Source organism: Dipodomys ordii, unplaced genomic scaffold (assembly GCF_000151885.1).
Source record: "Dipodomys ordii isolate 6190 unplaced genomic scaffold, Dord_2.0 Scaffold54, whole genome shotgun sequence".
In the NCBI taxonomy this organism is placed as follows: domain Eukaryota; kingdom Metazoa; phylum Chordata; class Mammalia; order Rodentia; family Heteromyidae; genus Dipodomys; species Dipodomys ordii.
This window is the reverse complement of record NW_012267270.1, coordinates 5,283,336-5,299,183: the sequence shown is the minus strand read 5'-3', so window position 1 is coordinate 5,299,183 and position 15,848 is coordinate 5,283,336. Positions and strand designations below refer to the sequence as shown.

Sequence of the window (15,848 nt, the reverse complement as noted above, 5' to 3'; positions counted from 1 at the left end):
GTGTTTTTATCATCCAAGTTTTCTTCCAAAAACCTCCCTGTGCTGCTGCGGCTCTCCACGGGCTCCTTCAGCCACTCAGCTCAGCAGCAGCCCATGTGCTTTTGAAATCATCTGTCCCTCTGGGGAGCAGAGGAAACCAGCCAGCCCCTCAACCTCCACCCAGGTCACTCCAGCCCCGGCGCCACCCGGTCTCTGAGCTGCTTCAGGGAAGGGAGGGCACCCTCTCTTTGTTCTGGGTGCTGGGTGGAGCAATTGTGCTCTCTGTACCCCACCTCTTACCCCCCTTTTCTGACTAGTCACCCCTGAATGCTCAGCAAAGGAAGCCATTGAAGGTGGATGTCCTGGAGGCTCTGCTAGAAGTTTCTGGGGCTTAAGGAAACAGGATCAGGAGGAAGAAGTCCTGGGTAGACCCCAGAGCATGGCAAAGGTGGTAGGGGGGGCGGTGTTTGCCAGTACTGAGGCTTGAATTCAGAACCTGGGCAGGAAGGCTCAAGCTTTTCACTCAAGGTGCTCTATCAGTTCAGCCACACCTCCACTCCACTTACAGCATTTTGATGGTTAATTGGAGATAAGAGTCTCAGAGACTGGCTGGGAAGGTGGCTCAGTAGTAGAGTGCTTGCCTTGCATGCCTGAGGCCCTGGGTTCGATTCCTCAGCACCACATAAGAAAAAAGCCAGAAGTGGCACTGTGTCTCAAGTGGTAGAGCGCTAGCCTTGAGCTGAAGAACTGAGGGACAGCGTTCAGGCCCCACGACCGGACCCAGGCTGGCTTTGAATTGTGATCCTCAAATCTCAGCCTCCTGAATAACTAGGATTACAGACATGAGCCACTAGGTGAGATTCCTCCTCCTCCCCTTCCTCTTCCTTCTCCTTCTTGTTTTGGGGGACTAAACCCAGGGCCTGGTGCATTAGGCAAGTTCTGTGCCACTGAGCTACATGCCCAGGCCCTAAGCTGGAGTCTTTGAAGGTGGCAAGCAAGAGGTGTGGCCAGCTCTCCTCTGACCAGCCAACTGGCCTTGGCAAGTCCTCTGACCCTGGGGTGGATGTATTGGCTTCATGCTGTTCCAGGAACCGCCCCACACCAAACTACTACTGTGTGGGGCCCAGAAACAGAGCTGACTCCTTTACCTCCCGGACCTAAGCTGTGAGGTGCCCCAAAGGTTTCTTATGCTAGGGCTCTGGGACAGGTGAAAAGAGTTCTCACCAGAGACTTGGTGCAGGGAAGGCTTGGGGTGGGGCTTAGCTGGCCAGGTGGGCAGCCGCCATTATCTACCTCTGCTAGCCTTATCAAAGTCAAAGAGGACCTCAACCCAAACCAGCTGCCTGAGCACCTCCTCAAAGGGCACTTCCTGGGCAGCATCTGAGGGATGGGTGCTCAGTGGACAGTGTATCTCCGGGTCCCACAGGTCGAGCCCCCTACTGAAGGCAGACTGGCCTTGCTGCTTCCCCCACATTCTGTGGAGGCTCCTTGGGCCTGCTGTCTGGTGCTCTGACAGCTCAAGCTCTCGGGGCAGCTGTGGTGACATTGTAAGCTCAGGTGCAGCCCCTCCCCCCATGGAGAGCATTGGAACTCATTTTTTGCCAGTCCTGGGGTGTGAACTCCGGGCCTGGACACTGTCCCTGAGCTGCTTTTGCTCAAAACTAGTGTTCTATCACAAGCCACAGCACCACTTCCAGCTTTTTTTTTTTTTTCCTTCTTTCCTGGGGTTTGAATTCAGGGCTTGAGCTCTGTTACTGAGCCTCTCTGTGCTCAGGGCTAGCCATAGCACCACTTCCAACCTTTTCTGTGTATGTGGTACTGAAGAATCAAACCCAGGGCTTCATGCATGCTAGATAAGCACTCTACCACTAAGCCACATTCCCAGCCCAACTTCTGGCTTTTCTTGAGTAGTCTCTCTCTCTCTCTCACACACACACACAAATACATGCACACACATGCACACATAAATGCACAAATGGCAGCAACGTCTCCATGGGTCTTAAGCCAGCCTTCACTGATTAAACAAGATTTCTCCCATTTTCGTGTTCACAGTCTACTGTACAGGTCTTTTTTTTGGGGGGGGGGTTGGTCCTGGGGCTTGAACTCAGGGCCTGAGTGCTGCACCTGAGTTCTTCAGCTCAAGGTGAGTGCTCTACCGTTTTGAGCCACAGTGCCACTTCTGGTTTTCAGATGGCTAATTGGAGATGAGTCTCATGGACTTTCCTGCCCTGGCTGGCTTTGAACCACAATCCTCAGGTCTCAGCCTTCTGAGTAGCTAGGATTTCGGGCGCGAGTTTCCTGCAACCAGCCTGGAACTTTTTCACACAGGCTTTCACAGCCCAGGTTGACCTGGAACCTGCTATGTAGCCTGGCTGGCTTCAAACTCCTGATCCTCTTGTCTCAGCCTCCAGAATGCTGGAGTCGCAGGTATGTACCAGCATGACTGGTTTACAGCATCAGATCTTGACTGTGGGCTTCTCAGGCCTGAGGTGTGCTGGGGGAGCTGGATGCTTTGCTTTACTTTGAAAGGGTTTTGGTGGAAAATGCAGTGGACATCAGTTGGCAACTGGAGAGACCCAGTCTGTCTATGCCAGTCCTGGAACTTGAATTTAGGGCCTGGAGCTGAGCCCTTGCTTTCTTTTGCACAAGGTGGGTATTCTATCACTTGAGCCACAGCTCCAATTCTGGCTTTTTGTGTGGTTAATTGGAGATAAGAGTCTCCTAGACTTTCCTGCTTTGAATCGTGATCCTCAAATCTCAGCTTCCTGAGTATCTAGGATTACAGGCATGAGCCACCGGCGCTCCGCTAAGATTTATGTTTTAATCCCATTTGTTACCTAGCTATTGGGGCTGCCCTGTGTCAGGCTCTTCGATGAGGGGGTGGGTCCCTGGGGGCTCAGGTGATCTGGCACAAAATGAATCCACACAGGGTGTGAACACAGAAGCTGCTCCTCCAACCCTAAACACCTGTTTATGTGTCCTGCCTCAAGTTTGCCTGGAGCAATCTCTCCCTGGTTTCATGTCTACCCTTCCAGGCCTGTCAGTCCCAATTTGTCACCCTTCCTTCTCTGTAAACAGGGCCCCTATCTGTCATCAGCTGGCCCTACACAGCCACACCCGCCCTGGGTTTTGTCACACCAGTGTCTGCCTTGTCTGTCTTCAAAGCCCCCTCGGGGTGAGCGTGGAGCCAGGCTGGCTCTCGAGCCCAGAAACCCCATGTTTATGAGATTCCTCCAGGGGCCCCCTCATTTGTGTTGAGGTGCAGGAAGAGGGGTGCCTGCCCTGTCAGCAGTTTCCCCAGGCTTCTCTAGTGGCCTTACCCCTCCCCCCCACCCCATCATCTCTTCCTCAGCTCCCACCTGGTCCCCCCGCGGCTCCCTGGGAGACTCCCTTGCCCCTCATCTGCACAATCCTGTGAAGCAGCAGCTCCCCTACAGCCGGTGCCTGGGCAGCAAGCTTGCCAATCTGTCCTTCCTGGCATCGTGGTCTCCAGCAACCCCAGAGGTCCTGGGTGGGCGTGGGAGTGGGGCAAGGCGTTGGCCCCAGAAGACAACTGAGCACCAGGAGCCGGCTTCAGCACAATTAAACCTCTTTAATACAAGCACTTCCTCAATTTTAGTCACCTGCCCCGCACAGGGGAGGGAACGCCACGCCTGCATCTTCCACAGTGAATCCACGGCCCGTCTTCTCCATCTTCCTCCAGCTCCACTCAGGATGGAGGGCCAGGCGGGGAGGTAGCAGGCCAGGCCTAGGCACTCAGCCCCAACGAGGCGTACAGCAGCACTGGGGGTGGGCCGGGTGGCTCCTGTGGCCTGGGCCACTGCACCTGTCTGTATGATGCCCACCCCAGCGGCCGACTGCTGGCGGCCAGTGTGTCCAGGTCGCCGGGTCCTGAGGCGTGGTGAGGAGGTGGCGGGACCGGCAGCTTGCTGGCTCTGGCTTCTTATTGCTGGTCTGGGGGCTGAGGGCAGGCCCTGAGGACGCCCAGGTCCTGCACAGGCAGCCTGTGCGGCAGGGGGAGGGGGAAGGAAGGAAATGGGGGGATCAAGAGGGAAGGGGATGTTTTCCCTGTCCCTGCTGCCCGGACCCCCAGGTCCAGGCCAGAGCTGTGGGCTGCTGCTTGCCAGCACCAAACCTCCCAAGTCACTGGGAACCCCCACCCCAGCAGGGAGGGGCCCAGGGGGCCATAGGGAAGGGGGTGAAGTGAGGGGCCCAGTTCAGACCCTTCAGGCGGGAATTGGGCCCCTCCTTGGCCAGCCAGTAAACCCAGGCCAAGGGGGGTGAGTTTCCTGTGAGTCCATGTATCTAACAGCGCCGGCGGCCCCCACCCCCTAGATGGAAAGGGAGACAAAAATCACAGCTTTTGAACAAGTGGTCTAGAAGTTACTGGAAAATTCGGTCAAGTATGAAAAGTGTCACTTAACAGAACAAGACCTAGCTTATGTGAGATATATATATATATATATATTAATATGCATATATTTTTTTCTGGAAGATATTCTGTATCCCCAAAAAGGACAACAGTGGCTGGATCTTGTGCCTGTGGCTGCTGCGCTGGGCAGGGTGTTGGAGTTGGGGGGTGTGGGAGGAAAAGGGTGGGGTGCATGTGTACCGGGAGCTAGGACAAGTGGAGGCACAAAACTGGTGTCACCCCAGTACAAGGGGCTGAGAAGGTGGGACAAAGCCGCCGTGCTGGCTGCGGGAGGTGGCCTCAGCTGGGGAACAAGGAGCCCAGCCCGTCTACACAGCCCGTGCGGCAGCTGCCAGGGCGTGAGCCAGCATGGCTGGCTCTGGGGTCCCTGTCACCCTATATGCCCGGCCAGGCCAGAGGAAAGGCTGGGACAGGAGAGGCTGTCGGACAGAGGACGAGGCAAGAATGAAGACTGCCTCTAATGTTATATATTAAAAATAATCCATCGTTTTTTTTGTGCACAAAATTCCATCATTCGCGTGGGGGCAGCACCCTGCCTCCCGCTGGGCCCCGGAGCAGCCTTTCAAACAAAGATGGTGGTTCTCCTACTAGAGAGCTGAGGAAACACCGCTCTTGTCTTTATGGACCTTGAAAAAAATGGTGACCCTTTCCCTCCCCCCCCCATCTCGGCCTCCCCGGCCCTGGCCCGCCCGGGCAGGCGTGGAGGTGGCGGGCAGCCCTGGTGGTTGGGGCACGGCTGTCACTCATGCCTCCGCTTGGAGGGTGGGATGAGGTGGGGGGGCAGGTCGGCGGGCAGCTCGTGGCCCTCCAGCTTGACCTTGATGAGGTGGTTGGCCAGGGCAAACTCCTCGTCATCCAGCAGACCGTCTTTGTCCACGTCGGCCAGCTTCCAGATCTTCCCCAGCACCGTGTTAGGCAGCTTGGACTTCACCATCTCCTTCTTGGCGTTGGCGCCGGTGATCTTGCCGTTGACGGGCGACAGGGTGTAGAAGATCTCGTCGTAGGTGGGCTTGTCCTTGCCCACCACCCACTCCACATCGTCGATCCCTTCGCCCGCCCCCTCGCCATAGCCGTGGCCGAATGGCCCGTTCATGGTGCCGTCGAAGGCGCCGCCCTTCACGGCCTGCGAGGGCATCAGGGACTCCTCCTGGCGCACCATCACCATCAGCCGGGCAATGTCGTTGGCCAGCATGTCGTCCACGGTGTCCAGCAGCTTGGGCTTCAGGGCCTGGAACTTGCTGAAGTCCTGGGCCTGCAGGAGTTCCTGTGGGTGGGGCACAGGAGGAGAGGCCTGGGAGGGGGCGGCCTCCAGACTCCAGGCACGTCCCAGTCCCAGCTTGCACGCCCAAGGGAGCCACAGGGGGCCCCCCCTCGGAAGCACCTTCCCAGGAGGGCTGTGGTGAAGATTCCCCAAGGGGAAGCTTGGAGGGCCTGGCCCAGCCCTGCCTGCCTGTCACTGCATTCCCCTGCTCGCCTCAAGCCTGATCTGGGAGGGATGCAATGATTACCCAGCTGCTACCCTATGGCGGGGGGGGGGGGGGGGGGGTCTCCCTCCCTCCCCTTCCCCAGAGCTGGGATTCCCTTTGCACTCCTCCAGCCCAGAGAGCACTCATGATGGCCCAGGGTGGCCATACCTGCATCTTGCGGAGGCTCGGGAAGTCCCCGGGGGAGATCTGGTGCTCCCGCTCGATCTTCTGGTAGATTTCGCCCAGGTTGTTCACCAGTTCTTTCTTTTTGCTCTCCTTACCGAAGACGTTGGGCATCTCCTTCTTCAGAGAGCTGATGATGTAGGCATGAACCTGGGGAGACAAGGCACAGGAGGGTTTTCACGTTTGTGGGGCTACATTTGCCCCGGCTGCCCCAGGGCCTTGGAAGCTGCTGCACGTGCCAGCTGCTCTTGCGGGTCAGGCTCAGAAGCTGCTGCCGCCATCACAGAATCCCGCTAGCCCGAGGGACAATTCTGACCAGGGGCATGACTGCTCACTGGCAGAGGGATGGAGGAAAGGAAGGTGCGCTTGAAATAAGACAGACATCCTTGCTCTAGTCAAAGGCTGGTGAGCCCCGGCTCAGCTTGTCGCTGGCTGAGCATCAGGAGCACTATGTGTCACTCTGTGTCTGCCCGATGCAGTCCTCAGCTGTGCTGCAACTGGAAACAAAACCTGGCCAGTGAAGAAGGCCCTGAATGAGGGGGGGGGTAATTAAGCTACTCAAGGACTTGATGGACTAAGTTCAGGAGCCCAGACTGAGACCCAGAGTGCTAATAGCAGGCCGTGCCTGTCTCTGCAGCCCCTCTTGTGCCCCCCCCCACTGGGAGCTGTTGGGATCAATACACCCCCTGCAGGGGGAGGCGGAGGGAGAGACAGTCCCACAAAGGCTTTATCTGATCATCTTCTCAGCCCTGCTCAGATGATTCTCAGTTAAGGTGAGACATTCTCCATTCCCCTAGGAGGGCAGATCATGCCCCAAAGCAGCCCAGCCCTCAAAATGCCTGTCTCGGGCCTAGTGTCATCCAGCCACGGAAGGCTTCAGCCTTCTGGGTTCCCCTCCGACCCACGGCCAGGCTCAGCCAATCTGATGTCCCTTACTTAGCCCAGGTGGCAGCCTGGCCCAAATTCCTCATCTTGTTCCCCCACCCCCCAATGCAGGGATTCCCAGGGCTGCTGGGGGGGCAGGGCTCGCTGCTCACTCCAGGAAGAGGAAGGAAATGGCTGCATAACAGCAGGTGTGGGGTAAGACTGGAGGCCACAGGGCTTTCCAGGAGTGGTGACTCCTGGTGCCCGCAGGCCACACACTACAATGCCGATGCTGCCAGGCCAGCCTTCGGGTCCTGTGCTCTGCCCACCCTGGAAGGAGAATGGCAGAGAGGCTGGGCCAGTGTTACCTGTCCAGTTAGGCCACCAGTCCTTTGAGACCCTGGGCGTCACATAGGCCTTCTCATGGCTCCTTTCTCAGGAATGGCTCTAGTTGCTGGAAGTCTTGGATGTCAAGAAGCCTGGAGGCCTGTGTCTGTCTGGAAGCCTGGAGGCCTAGGTCTGTAGGTCTGTGTCTGATTCTCACACAGCAGCGCCTGCATTGCATCCCCCCCGCCCCCCCCACTGCCGGCCCTGAGCACCAAGGGATAGAGGTGAAGCTTCAGCACGGCAAAGCACCGGGCACTGGTTCTGGTGGCCTGAGCCAGGGAGCACCAAAGCCTCCTTCTCTTGGGCCCCTAGGGAGAGGCACCCTGCTGCCTGGCCGCGCAGCTCTGCACGCTGCTCTTCAGCAAGGCCTTCTTTGACCCACAGGGCCGCTCAGGACCCAGGTGACTGTCTCGGCCACAGCTGTGACTCATGGTGCCCTCTCTCCGCTGCATGCCATGGGCAGCTATGAACACCCTGCCCTTTGTGGCCATCTTCACCCATGAACAGGTGACACAGAGGCCTGGCCTCGGCCTGGACTCCCCAAGAGCCTATCCTATGGCTTTGTTTTTTTTTTTTTTTTTTGGGTCATGGGGCTTGAACTCAGGGCCTGGGCGCTGTCCCTGAGATCTTCACCTCAAGGTTAGCGCTCTACCACTTGAGCCACAGGGCCACTTGTAGTTTTCTGGAGGTTAATTGGAGATAAGAGTCTCATGGACTTTGCTGCCTGGACTGGCTTGAACCCTGATCCTCCTATTTCAGCCTCCTGAGTAGCTAGATTACAGGCATGAGCCGTGGCACCTGGCTGGCTTTGTTTTTTGAGATGGAGGTCTCATTGTTGCCCAGGCTCAGGGGATCCTCCCACTCAGTCCTCCAAGAGACTACAGGCACATGGCCACCTGCGGCTCTGAGCCCTGGGTGTGAAGGAGAGCTCAACCCTCCCTTAGCCATTCAATCTATGTCAAGCCTTTCTGAGCTAGCCAGCAGGGGAGATCCCTCCCATGATTTATCTTGCAGGCTGATGACTGGCTATTTGGAGGGGGTGCCTTCTGCCCCTCTGTGTAACTGGAGTAACTAGTCTTCATTTCCCAGCCCTGTCTACCTTGGCTGAGCACTGAGGTTCCAAAACCATTATGGGAAGCTGTGGGCCTGGCCTCCCATGGAAGGTAACGGTGGTCTAGTGCACCTGCGTGGGCAGCTGCCACGTCACAGGGCCTGGGCTTCAGCTCCCAGATCTCTCTCTGGGTCGCAGGCTGGTGGCCATCTCATCACGAGGTACTTCCTGTCCCAGCTTAAGCAGCAGCCTGGGCCCAAGGCCTCCTCGCTCCTCCTCGCGCAGCAGTGCTTACTGTGGGGCAGGGCTGGGATGGGGGCAGCGGGTGTCACTGGGCCTCGCACACTTTAGTGTACAACAAACCCCAGAGGAGAAGCCAAGCAGGTCATCAAACTGCTCTTCTGTGGTAACTTCCTGTGTGACTTTTTAATTTTTTTGTAAGTCGTGGGGCCTGAACTCTGGCCCTGGGCGCTGTCCCTCAGCTCTTCAGCTCAAGGCGAGCGCGCTACCACTTGAGCCATGGCACCACTTCCAGCCTTTTCTGTTTATGTGGTGCTGAGGAATCAAACCCAGGGCCTCATGCATGCGAGGCAAGCGCTCTACCAGAGCCACCTTCCCAGCCGCCTGCCCCCGCCGTGACATTTTTAAGTCGTGCTCATGTTTAGAACTTCTGTGACCTAGGTAAGATATAAAACCCAGATAGACCAGGCTGACAGGACCGGGGGAGAACCGTAGTTGAAAGCAGGCTGCAAGTTGGGAGAACATGGCTCACACCAGTAATCCTAGCTATCTGGGAGGCTGAGATTGTGAGGATAGGGGTCAGAGGCCAATCCTGGCAGCAAAGTCTACAAGACCCTTTTGTCAATAGGGTTGGACATGATACATGCTCTTGTTAGCTATCTAATAAGCAATTTTCAGCCATGTGCACCTTGGCAGGAAGCCTCAAAAATAACAAGCAAAACTCAGGGTTTAACAGTAATATCACATGCTTAGGAAGAGCAAGGCCTTGAGTTCAAACCCCAGTACTGCCAAGCATGCGCACGCACATGTGCACACACAAGTACACACACAGAGCCTGGAGCACAGGGAAGAGGCTTCTAGCCATATGGGAAAATGGCACAGCTTTGGCTGTGTAGCAGTCATGGAGGAAGGGTCCCCAAGTACCAGTCCTGAGCCCCCAGACCCCACTTAGGAACAGATGATCCCATGGGGTGTACCTTGGCCAGCCTCGCCCGCTTGATCAAGTCGTTGAGCTTCCTCAGAGCAGCATTTCGGGGGAGCGACTGGATGTCTTTGAAGAGGTCCTGCTCTTCAGCCTCAAAGAGTTTCCGGTTGTCAGGGATGAGCAGTGGGTGGGACCAGAAGGAGCCGATGTAGACCCGGACCACCTCGGGGGTGTTGATGATCTTCCCCAGGGACCACATGAGGGCCCCATACACCCGCATCAGCTGCTGGGTCTCAATCTGGTCAGCCTTGTTCAGCACCACACGGATCTTGTCCTCGTGGTTCTTGAGGGCCTTAATGACCTCTGAGAACTCATCTGAGATGTCCAGCTTGTGGGCATCGAACAGCAGGATGATGCGGTCCACGCGCTCAGCGAACCACTCGAGAACAGCCGCAAAGTCATAACCTGGGGCGAGAGAGGGAGGAGTTCAGGGCATCGCGGTGCAGCCTGCTCTAGCGGCTCTTATTTCTGACTCAGTCTGGAATCTCTGTGCCTGAAGTTGCAAGGTAAATTTCTAGAATGTTCTTCCCTGGACAGCACAGTCACTGGAGGGAAGGATCATCAGGTCTCTCCAATTTCCACACCACCTGGAGCACCTTGGCCCTGTTGCATGGGGTATGCCTGGTCATACATGCAAAGCAAGACCTGACAACAGTCAGGCACTGGTGGCTCATGCCTGTAATCCTAGATACCTCAGGAGGCTGAAATCTAAGGATCAAACCCAGCCCAGGAAGAAAACTATGGGACTCTTAGCTAAAAGTGGCTCAAATGGTAGAGTACCAGCCTTGAGAAAAAAAAAAGCTAAGGCGCTCAGGCCCATGTGCTTTGGACAGCAGAAGCAATAAACAACAGCACTTGTAACTGCAGGCGGCCTTGGTGTGGCCAATGCTTACAGTGAGGCTCCCTTGCAAGTCTCAATCATTTTCTATGACGGGGTTGGTGAGCCATCAGCAGCAGGGTTCAGCTGAGGCTCCACAGAAACACGAACAAAGGTCTGCAAAGCTGACAGAGAAGGGTGTGCTGGCCTCTGTTCTGCAAGCAGGCACAGTCGGCCACAAACCACTCACTTCCCCTTCATAGTAATACATGCTTTTCTAAATGACAGTGGGTGAGATGGGCAGACTCCACCCAACCCTTGTTCTATGCTTTTTCTCCCCGCAAAAGGCCCACGCAAAGCCAACTAATGAAGTGACCTACGCCATCTGTGACACAGACTAATTGGAACTTCACCCATTGACAATAGGTTTAGCTGGATTCAGTTCTCAGACTCCCTTGCAACATAAATAAGAAAAAGTCATATGCAGAAAACTAAAAGTGGATCCCCACTTGTCACCATACACTGATATCAATTCAAAGTGGGTCTAAGACCTCAATGTGGAGCCAAAACTTTGAAACTATGCTAGAGAGGAGCAGGAGAGACATTAGAACTTATAGGTATAGGCAGAAACTTTTTTTTTTTTGGTCAGTCCTGGGGCTTGAACTCAGGGCCTGGGCACTGTCCCTGAACTTCTTTTGCTTAAAGCCAGCACTCTACCACTTGAGCCACAGCACCAATTCTGACTTTTTCTGTGTATGTGGTACTGAGGAATCGAACCCAGGGCTTCATGCATGCTAGGCAAGCACTCTACCAGGAAGCCACATTCCCAGCCCCAGAAACACCTATTGAAGAGTCCCAGGGGCACAACACATAGGAGAGAGACTTGACAAGTGGGACTACAACAAAATAAAAGTCTCTGCACAGCTGACATAGTTACTAAACTAGAAAGACAGCCAACCAACCAGAAACAGATCTTGCCAGCAACATATCAGACCAAGGCCTAATATCCAATATATACAAAGAGTTCAAGAAACTAAACCCTCCCAAAACGTAATAAACCAATCACTAAATGGGATAGGGAGCTAACGAGAGATCTCAGAATATGAGGTAAGATGCCGGGGGTGGGTGGCTCATGCCTGTAATCCTAGCCTCAGGAGGCTGAGATCTGAGGATCACAGTTCAAAGCCAGCCTGGGCAGGAGAGTCCATGAGAATCTTCAATAAACCATGAGAAACCGGAAGTGGCACTGCACTCAAGTGGTTTAGCGTTAGCCTTGAGCTGAAGAGTGCAGGGACAGTGCCCAGGCCCAGAGTTCAAGCCCCATGGCCAACAAAAAAGAGGTAAGAATGGCAAAGAAACACATGAGGAAATGTTCATCATCCCTGGCCATAAAGGAAATACAAGTCAAAACAACTCTTGAGACCCCAGTAAGATTTCCCAACATTGTGAATTTGAACAACAACAAATATTGGTGGGGATATGGGGAAAAAGGAACCCTACTGCCCTGCTGGTGGGATTGTAAACTAGTACAACCACTCTGGAAAGCAAGCTGCAAGGTTCCTCAAAACACTAAACATAGACCTTCCCTATGACCCAGCCATACCTCTCCTGGGCATCTACCCTGAGCATCACAAACCACGAAATGACAAGGACACCTGCACATCCATGTTCACTGCTGCACTATTCACAATAGCCAAGATATGGAAACAGCTCGGATGCCCCACAATAGGTAAGTAGATCCAAAAACTGTGGTACCTATTCACAATGGAATTTTACACAGCCATTAGAAAGAATAAAATAATGTCATTTGCAGGGAAATGGATGGAATCAGGTTAAATGAGGAAAACCAAGCTCAGAGAGACAAACAGTGAATGCTCTGATACACAGAAGTTAGATCTAAAATGCACTGGGATATGACAAATTATATAGGATTCTAAATACTCACATAACAATAAGACCAAAAGAGGATATTCTTAAGAGAGAATCACAAAAGCACAATGCCTAAGTGCCTCTTCATTTTTTGGTCAGTCGTGGGGCTTGAACTCTGGGCCTGGGCGGTGTCCCTCAGCTCTTCAGTTCAAGCAAGTGCTCTACCATTTGAGCTACATCGCCACTTCTGGTTTTCTGGTGGTTTACTGGAGATGAGAGTTTCATGGGCTTTCCTGCCCGGGCTGGCTTTGAACCTCGATCCTCAGATCTCAGCCTTCTGAGTAGCTAGGATTACAGGAGTGAGCCACCAGCACCAGGCTGCCTCTTCTTATTTGTATACAATAATATACATACTGAAACGAATTCCATGATCTGAAAACAAAAGACTGGGGCTGTGCTTGCCTTGCATGCATGAGGCCCTGGGTTCGACTCCTCAGCACCACATAAGCAGAAAAAGCCGGAAGTGGTGCTGTGGATCAAGTGGTAGAGCACTAACCTTGAGCTGAAGAGCTGAGGGACAGCGCCCAGGCCCAGAGTTTAGGCCCCATAACTGACGGGGAGGCAGAGGGGGGACCCAAAACCTTATTTTTCTTTCTTTTATTTCAGCTCTTAGTTTTTGGTGATGATTCTGTCTTCTTTACATGATATATGGTGTATTCATGTGTATATCTTTCAGGAAAGTAGGGAGAGAGCACAGAACTCAAGGGAAAAAGGATGAAAAGGTAAAGTAGTGGAGCTCACGGGACATTGATGAAAGTGAACTATACGACTTATGTGGGGAGATGGGAAGGAGGGACAGGGAGAGAATGAGGAAACACATGACACTGTGTAAAAGGAGATGTGCTCATTACCTGAACCTGTACATCACCTCTATAGTAATTTTTTTTAATAAAAAGGAAGCACACACACACACACAAAAGTGACTTTCTTCTTGAGGATTGGGATGCAGCTGCAATGGTAGGAGCTACAGTAACCACCTTATGTTCAAAGATGAAAGCTTCCTGTCAGAGATTGACTGGGACTGTTGTTTTCACATAAACTATCAGATATGTGATTTATTTATTTTTGTTGGTCGTGGGGCCTGAACTCTGGGCCTGGGAGCTGTCCCTCAGCTCTTCAGCTCAAGGCTAGTGCTCTACCATTTGAGCCACAGCACCACTTCCACTTCCACTTTTCTGGTGTTTTTTTTTTTTTTTTTGAGATCAGAGTCTCACGGACTTTCCTGCCTGGGCTGACTTTGAATGGGGATTCTCAGACCTCAGCCTCCTGAGTAGCTGGGATTACAGACATGAGCCACCGAGACCCCTCTCCCTTAGCTTTTTTGCCCAAGGCTAGTATTCTACTGCTTGAGCCACAGCTCCACTTCTGGCTTTTTTGGAGATAAGAGTCTCTACCACCAAGCTGGGTGCTAGTGACTCATGCCTGTAATCCTAGCTACTCAGGAGGCTGAGATCTGAGTATCGTGTTCAAAGCAAGTCGGGGCAGGAAAGACTGTGAGACTCTTATCTACAATAAACCACCAGAAAACCGGAAGTGGCGCTGTAGCTCAAGTGGTAGAGCACATGCCTTGAGCTGAAGAGCTCAGGGACAGCGCCCAGGCCCAGAGTTCAAGCCCCACGACCTACCAAAAAAAAAAAATCTCTACCACCAAGCTTTACCTGCTCTGGTAGGTTTCAAACTGCCATCTCAAATCTCAGCCTCCAGAGTAGCTAGGATTGTAGGCGTGAGCTACTGGTGCCCAGCCCTTCCTGACTTCTGAGCTGTGTGGTCTCCATCTACACTAACTCCTCTTCTTAGGAGGGACTGGCTTGAAATAGCCCTGGGGAGGGTGAAAATGGGGCTCTGGGGCCTGGAACTCCATGGCCAGTCAGGAATCCAGAAAAACAAAAATGCTCAGCCTGGCTATGAGGTCAGGGGTCAAAGGTTAGTTGTGGCTGACACAGTCACTAAACCGTATAGAAAACCCCATTCCCACTGCGTTGGTGACAGCACGCACAATGGCAGTGGTCTCATGGAGAAAAGGGTGCAGTCTCGAGCCTGTGCAGTCGCACCAGGGCTCTGGTGGGGACTGGTCAGAGGGCAGAGCTCCCAGCGTCAGAACACCTGGATCAGGTGCCAGGAAGGCCACCCAGCGTACAGCCACCCTCACAGCCTGCTGGTGCCACAGTACAAGGCCCTGGGGCATGCTGGGCCCCGCAGATGCTGGGAGAGCAGAGAGGCACCCGAGGGACTGAAAAGTCAGCAGAACACCGGAAGGGGAAGGCAGTGAGGGAAACAGAGCCACAAGGAGGCTCACTGCCCTGGGCCCCAGACTGCACTCCTGACCCCCAGCACCGGCCCCATGGCGGCCCCGGGAGCTCTAGGAATGCTGACTCAGGAACTAGGAGGCGCCTGGCTCAGCAAAGGGAGGCCCAGCTCCTCCCCTTCTCAAACTGTGAGGCCGCAGAAGGCCACAGTTGAAATTAATCTGCACAGCTGGAGATGAGCAAGGCCAGATCCCGGTTCCTGGGAACGGGGTGGGGGGGGCACCCCACAGGCTGTACTGGCCGTGTTGGCTTTGGACAAGCAGCTGGGACAGTGCCTGGGGAGCTGAGGTCACCCTCCGGCCCCACCCAGCCGCCTCAGTCTTTCCCCTCCAGTGTCAGGGGACCATGGGAATGAGAGAGGGAGGAAAAGGAGCCTGCCTCTGAATAGGGCCCCCAACCAACCCCAGCCCGGCCCCACCCACTCTAGCCCAGTTCCTAGCCAACACCTCAAGCTGGGCCAAAACAAAATGGAGCTAAGTCCATGTTTTGCAGGTGAATAAAATTTCCTGTTTATTATGGAAAGTGTTCACCGTTTTGGTGGAAGGGAGACACATGGCTGGCCAAGTATAATCACAGGTCACCGAAAGGGTCACGGTGCTCAGGGCTGTGAGACATCAGGGGTGTGACCATGTGGTTGCACGCCCCTTCACCCACCAGCCCTCAGTGCTCTCTGAGAGCCTCTGGTGGCTCAAGTGACCACACTGCATGGAATAGCCAAACAGTTGTCCACTTGGCTGGGCTCAAGCACGAGACAAGCCCAGGCAGGGTGGCCGGTGCTCAAGCAGTACCCAAGGCAATGGACCTCCAGGCTTTGAGACACATCATGTGTCCAAGGCAACAGCAATACTGCAGAGTGGTGTGCTTGGTGAGAGAGAGAACAATGTCCCTCAAGACAGCGCCTGCACAATGAGCTTGATCTACTTTAGGCCTCTATAAGACAGTGACTCCTACTTCTACCAAGAACACAAAGCACAACCAGGGCAGGTGGATCAGCCTGTGATCCCAGGTACCCAGGAGCTGAGATCGGAGGATCACGGTTCAAAAGCAGCCGGGGCAGAGAAGTCCAAAAGCCTTATCTCCAATCAAACACCAAAAAGCCCAAAGTGGAAGTGTGAGTTCAAGCCACACCAATAGCACAGGAAAACATCAAAACTGAAAAGGAGCACAAAGCACAGCCCAAAGGGGTGGGCTGAAAAGAAAAGGCCACCC

General features: G+C 54.2%; 1 protein-coding gene across 1 annotated transcript in view; it reads right to left on the bottom strand.

Annotated features, from left to right (window-relative positions):
* Positions 1-3,551: 3,551 nt before the first annotated feature.
* The window catches only part of Ehd1 (EH-domain containing 1), a 27,335-nt gene continuing 15,038 nt past the window's right edge, over positions 3,552-15,848 (bottom strand). The window contains exons 3-5 of the mRNA XM_013021097.1: positions 9,580-9,992; positions 6,046-6,210; positions 3,552-5,675 (exon numbers count right to left, since the gene is read on the bottom strand). Of these exons, the coding sequence (XP_012876551.1) occupies positions 5,151-5,675; positions 6,046-6,210; positions 9,580-9,992 (1,103 nt within the window). The 3' untranslated portion in view covers positions 3,552-5,150. The remainder of the gene's footprint in view (positions 5,676-6,045; positions 6,211-9,579; positions 9,993-15,848) is intronic.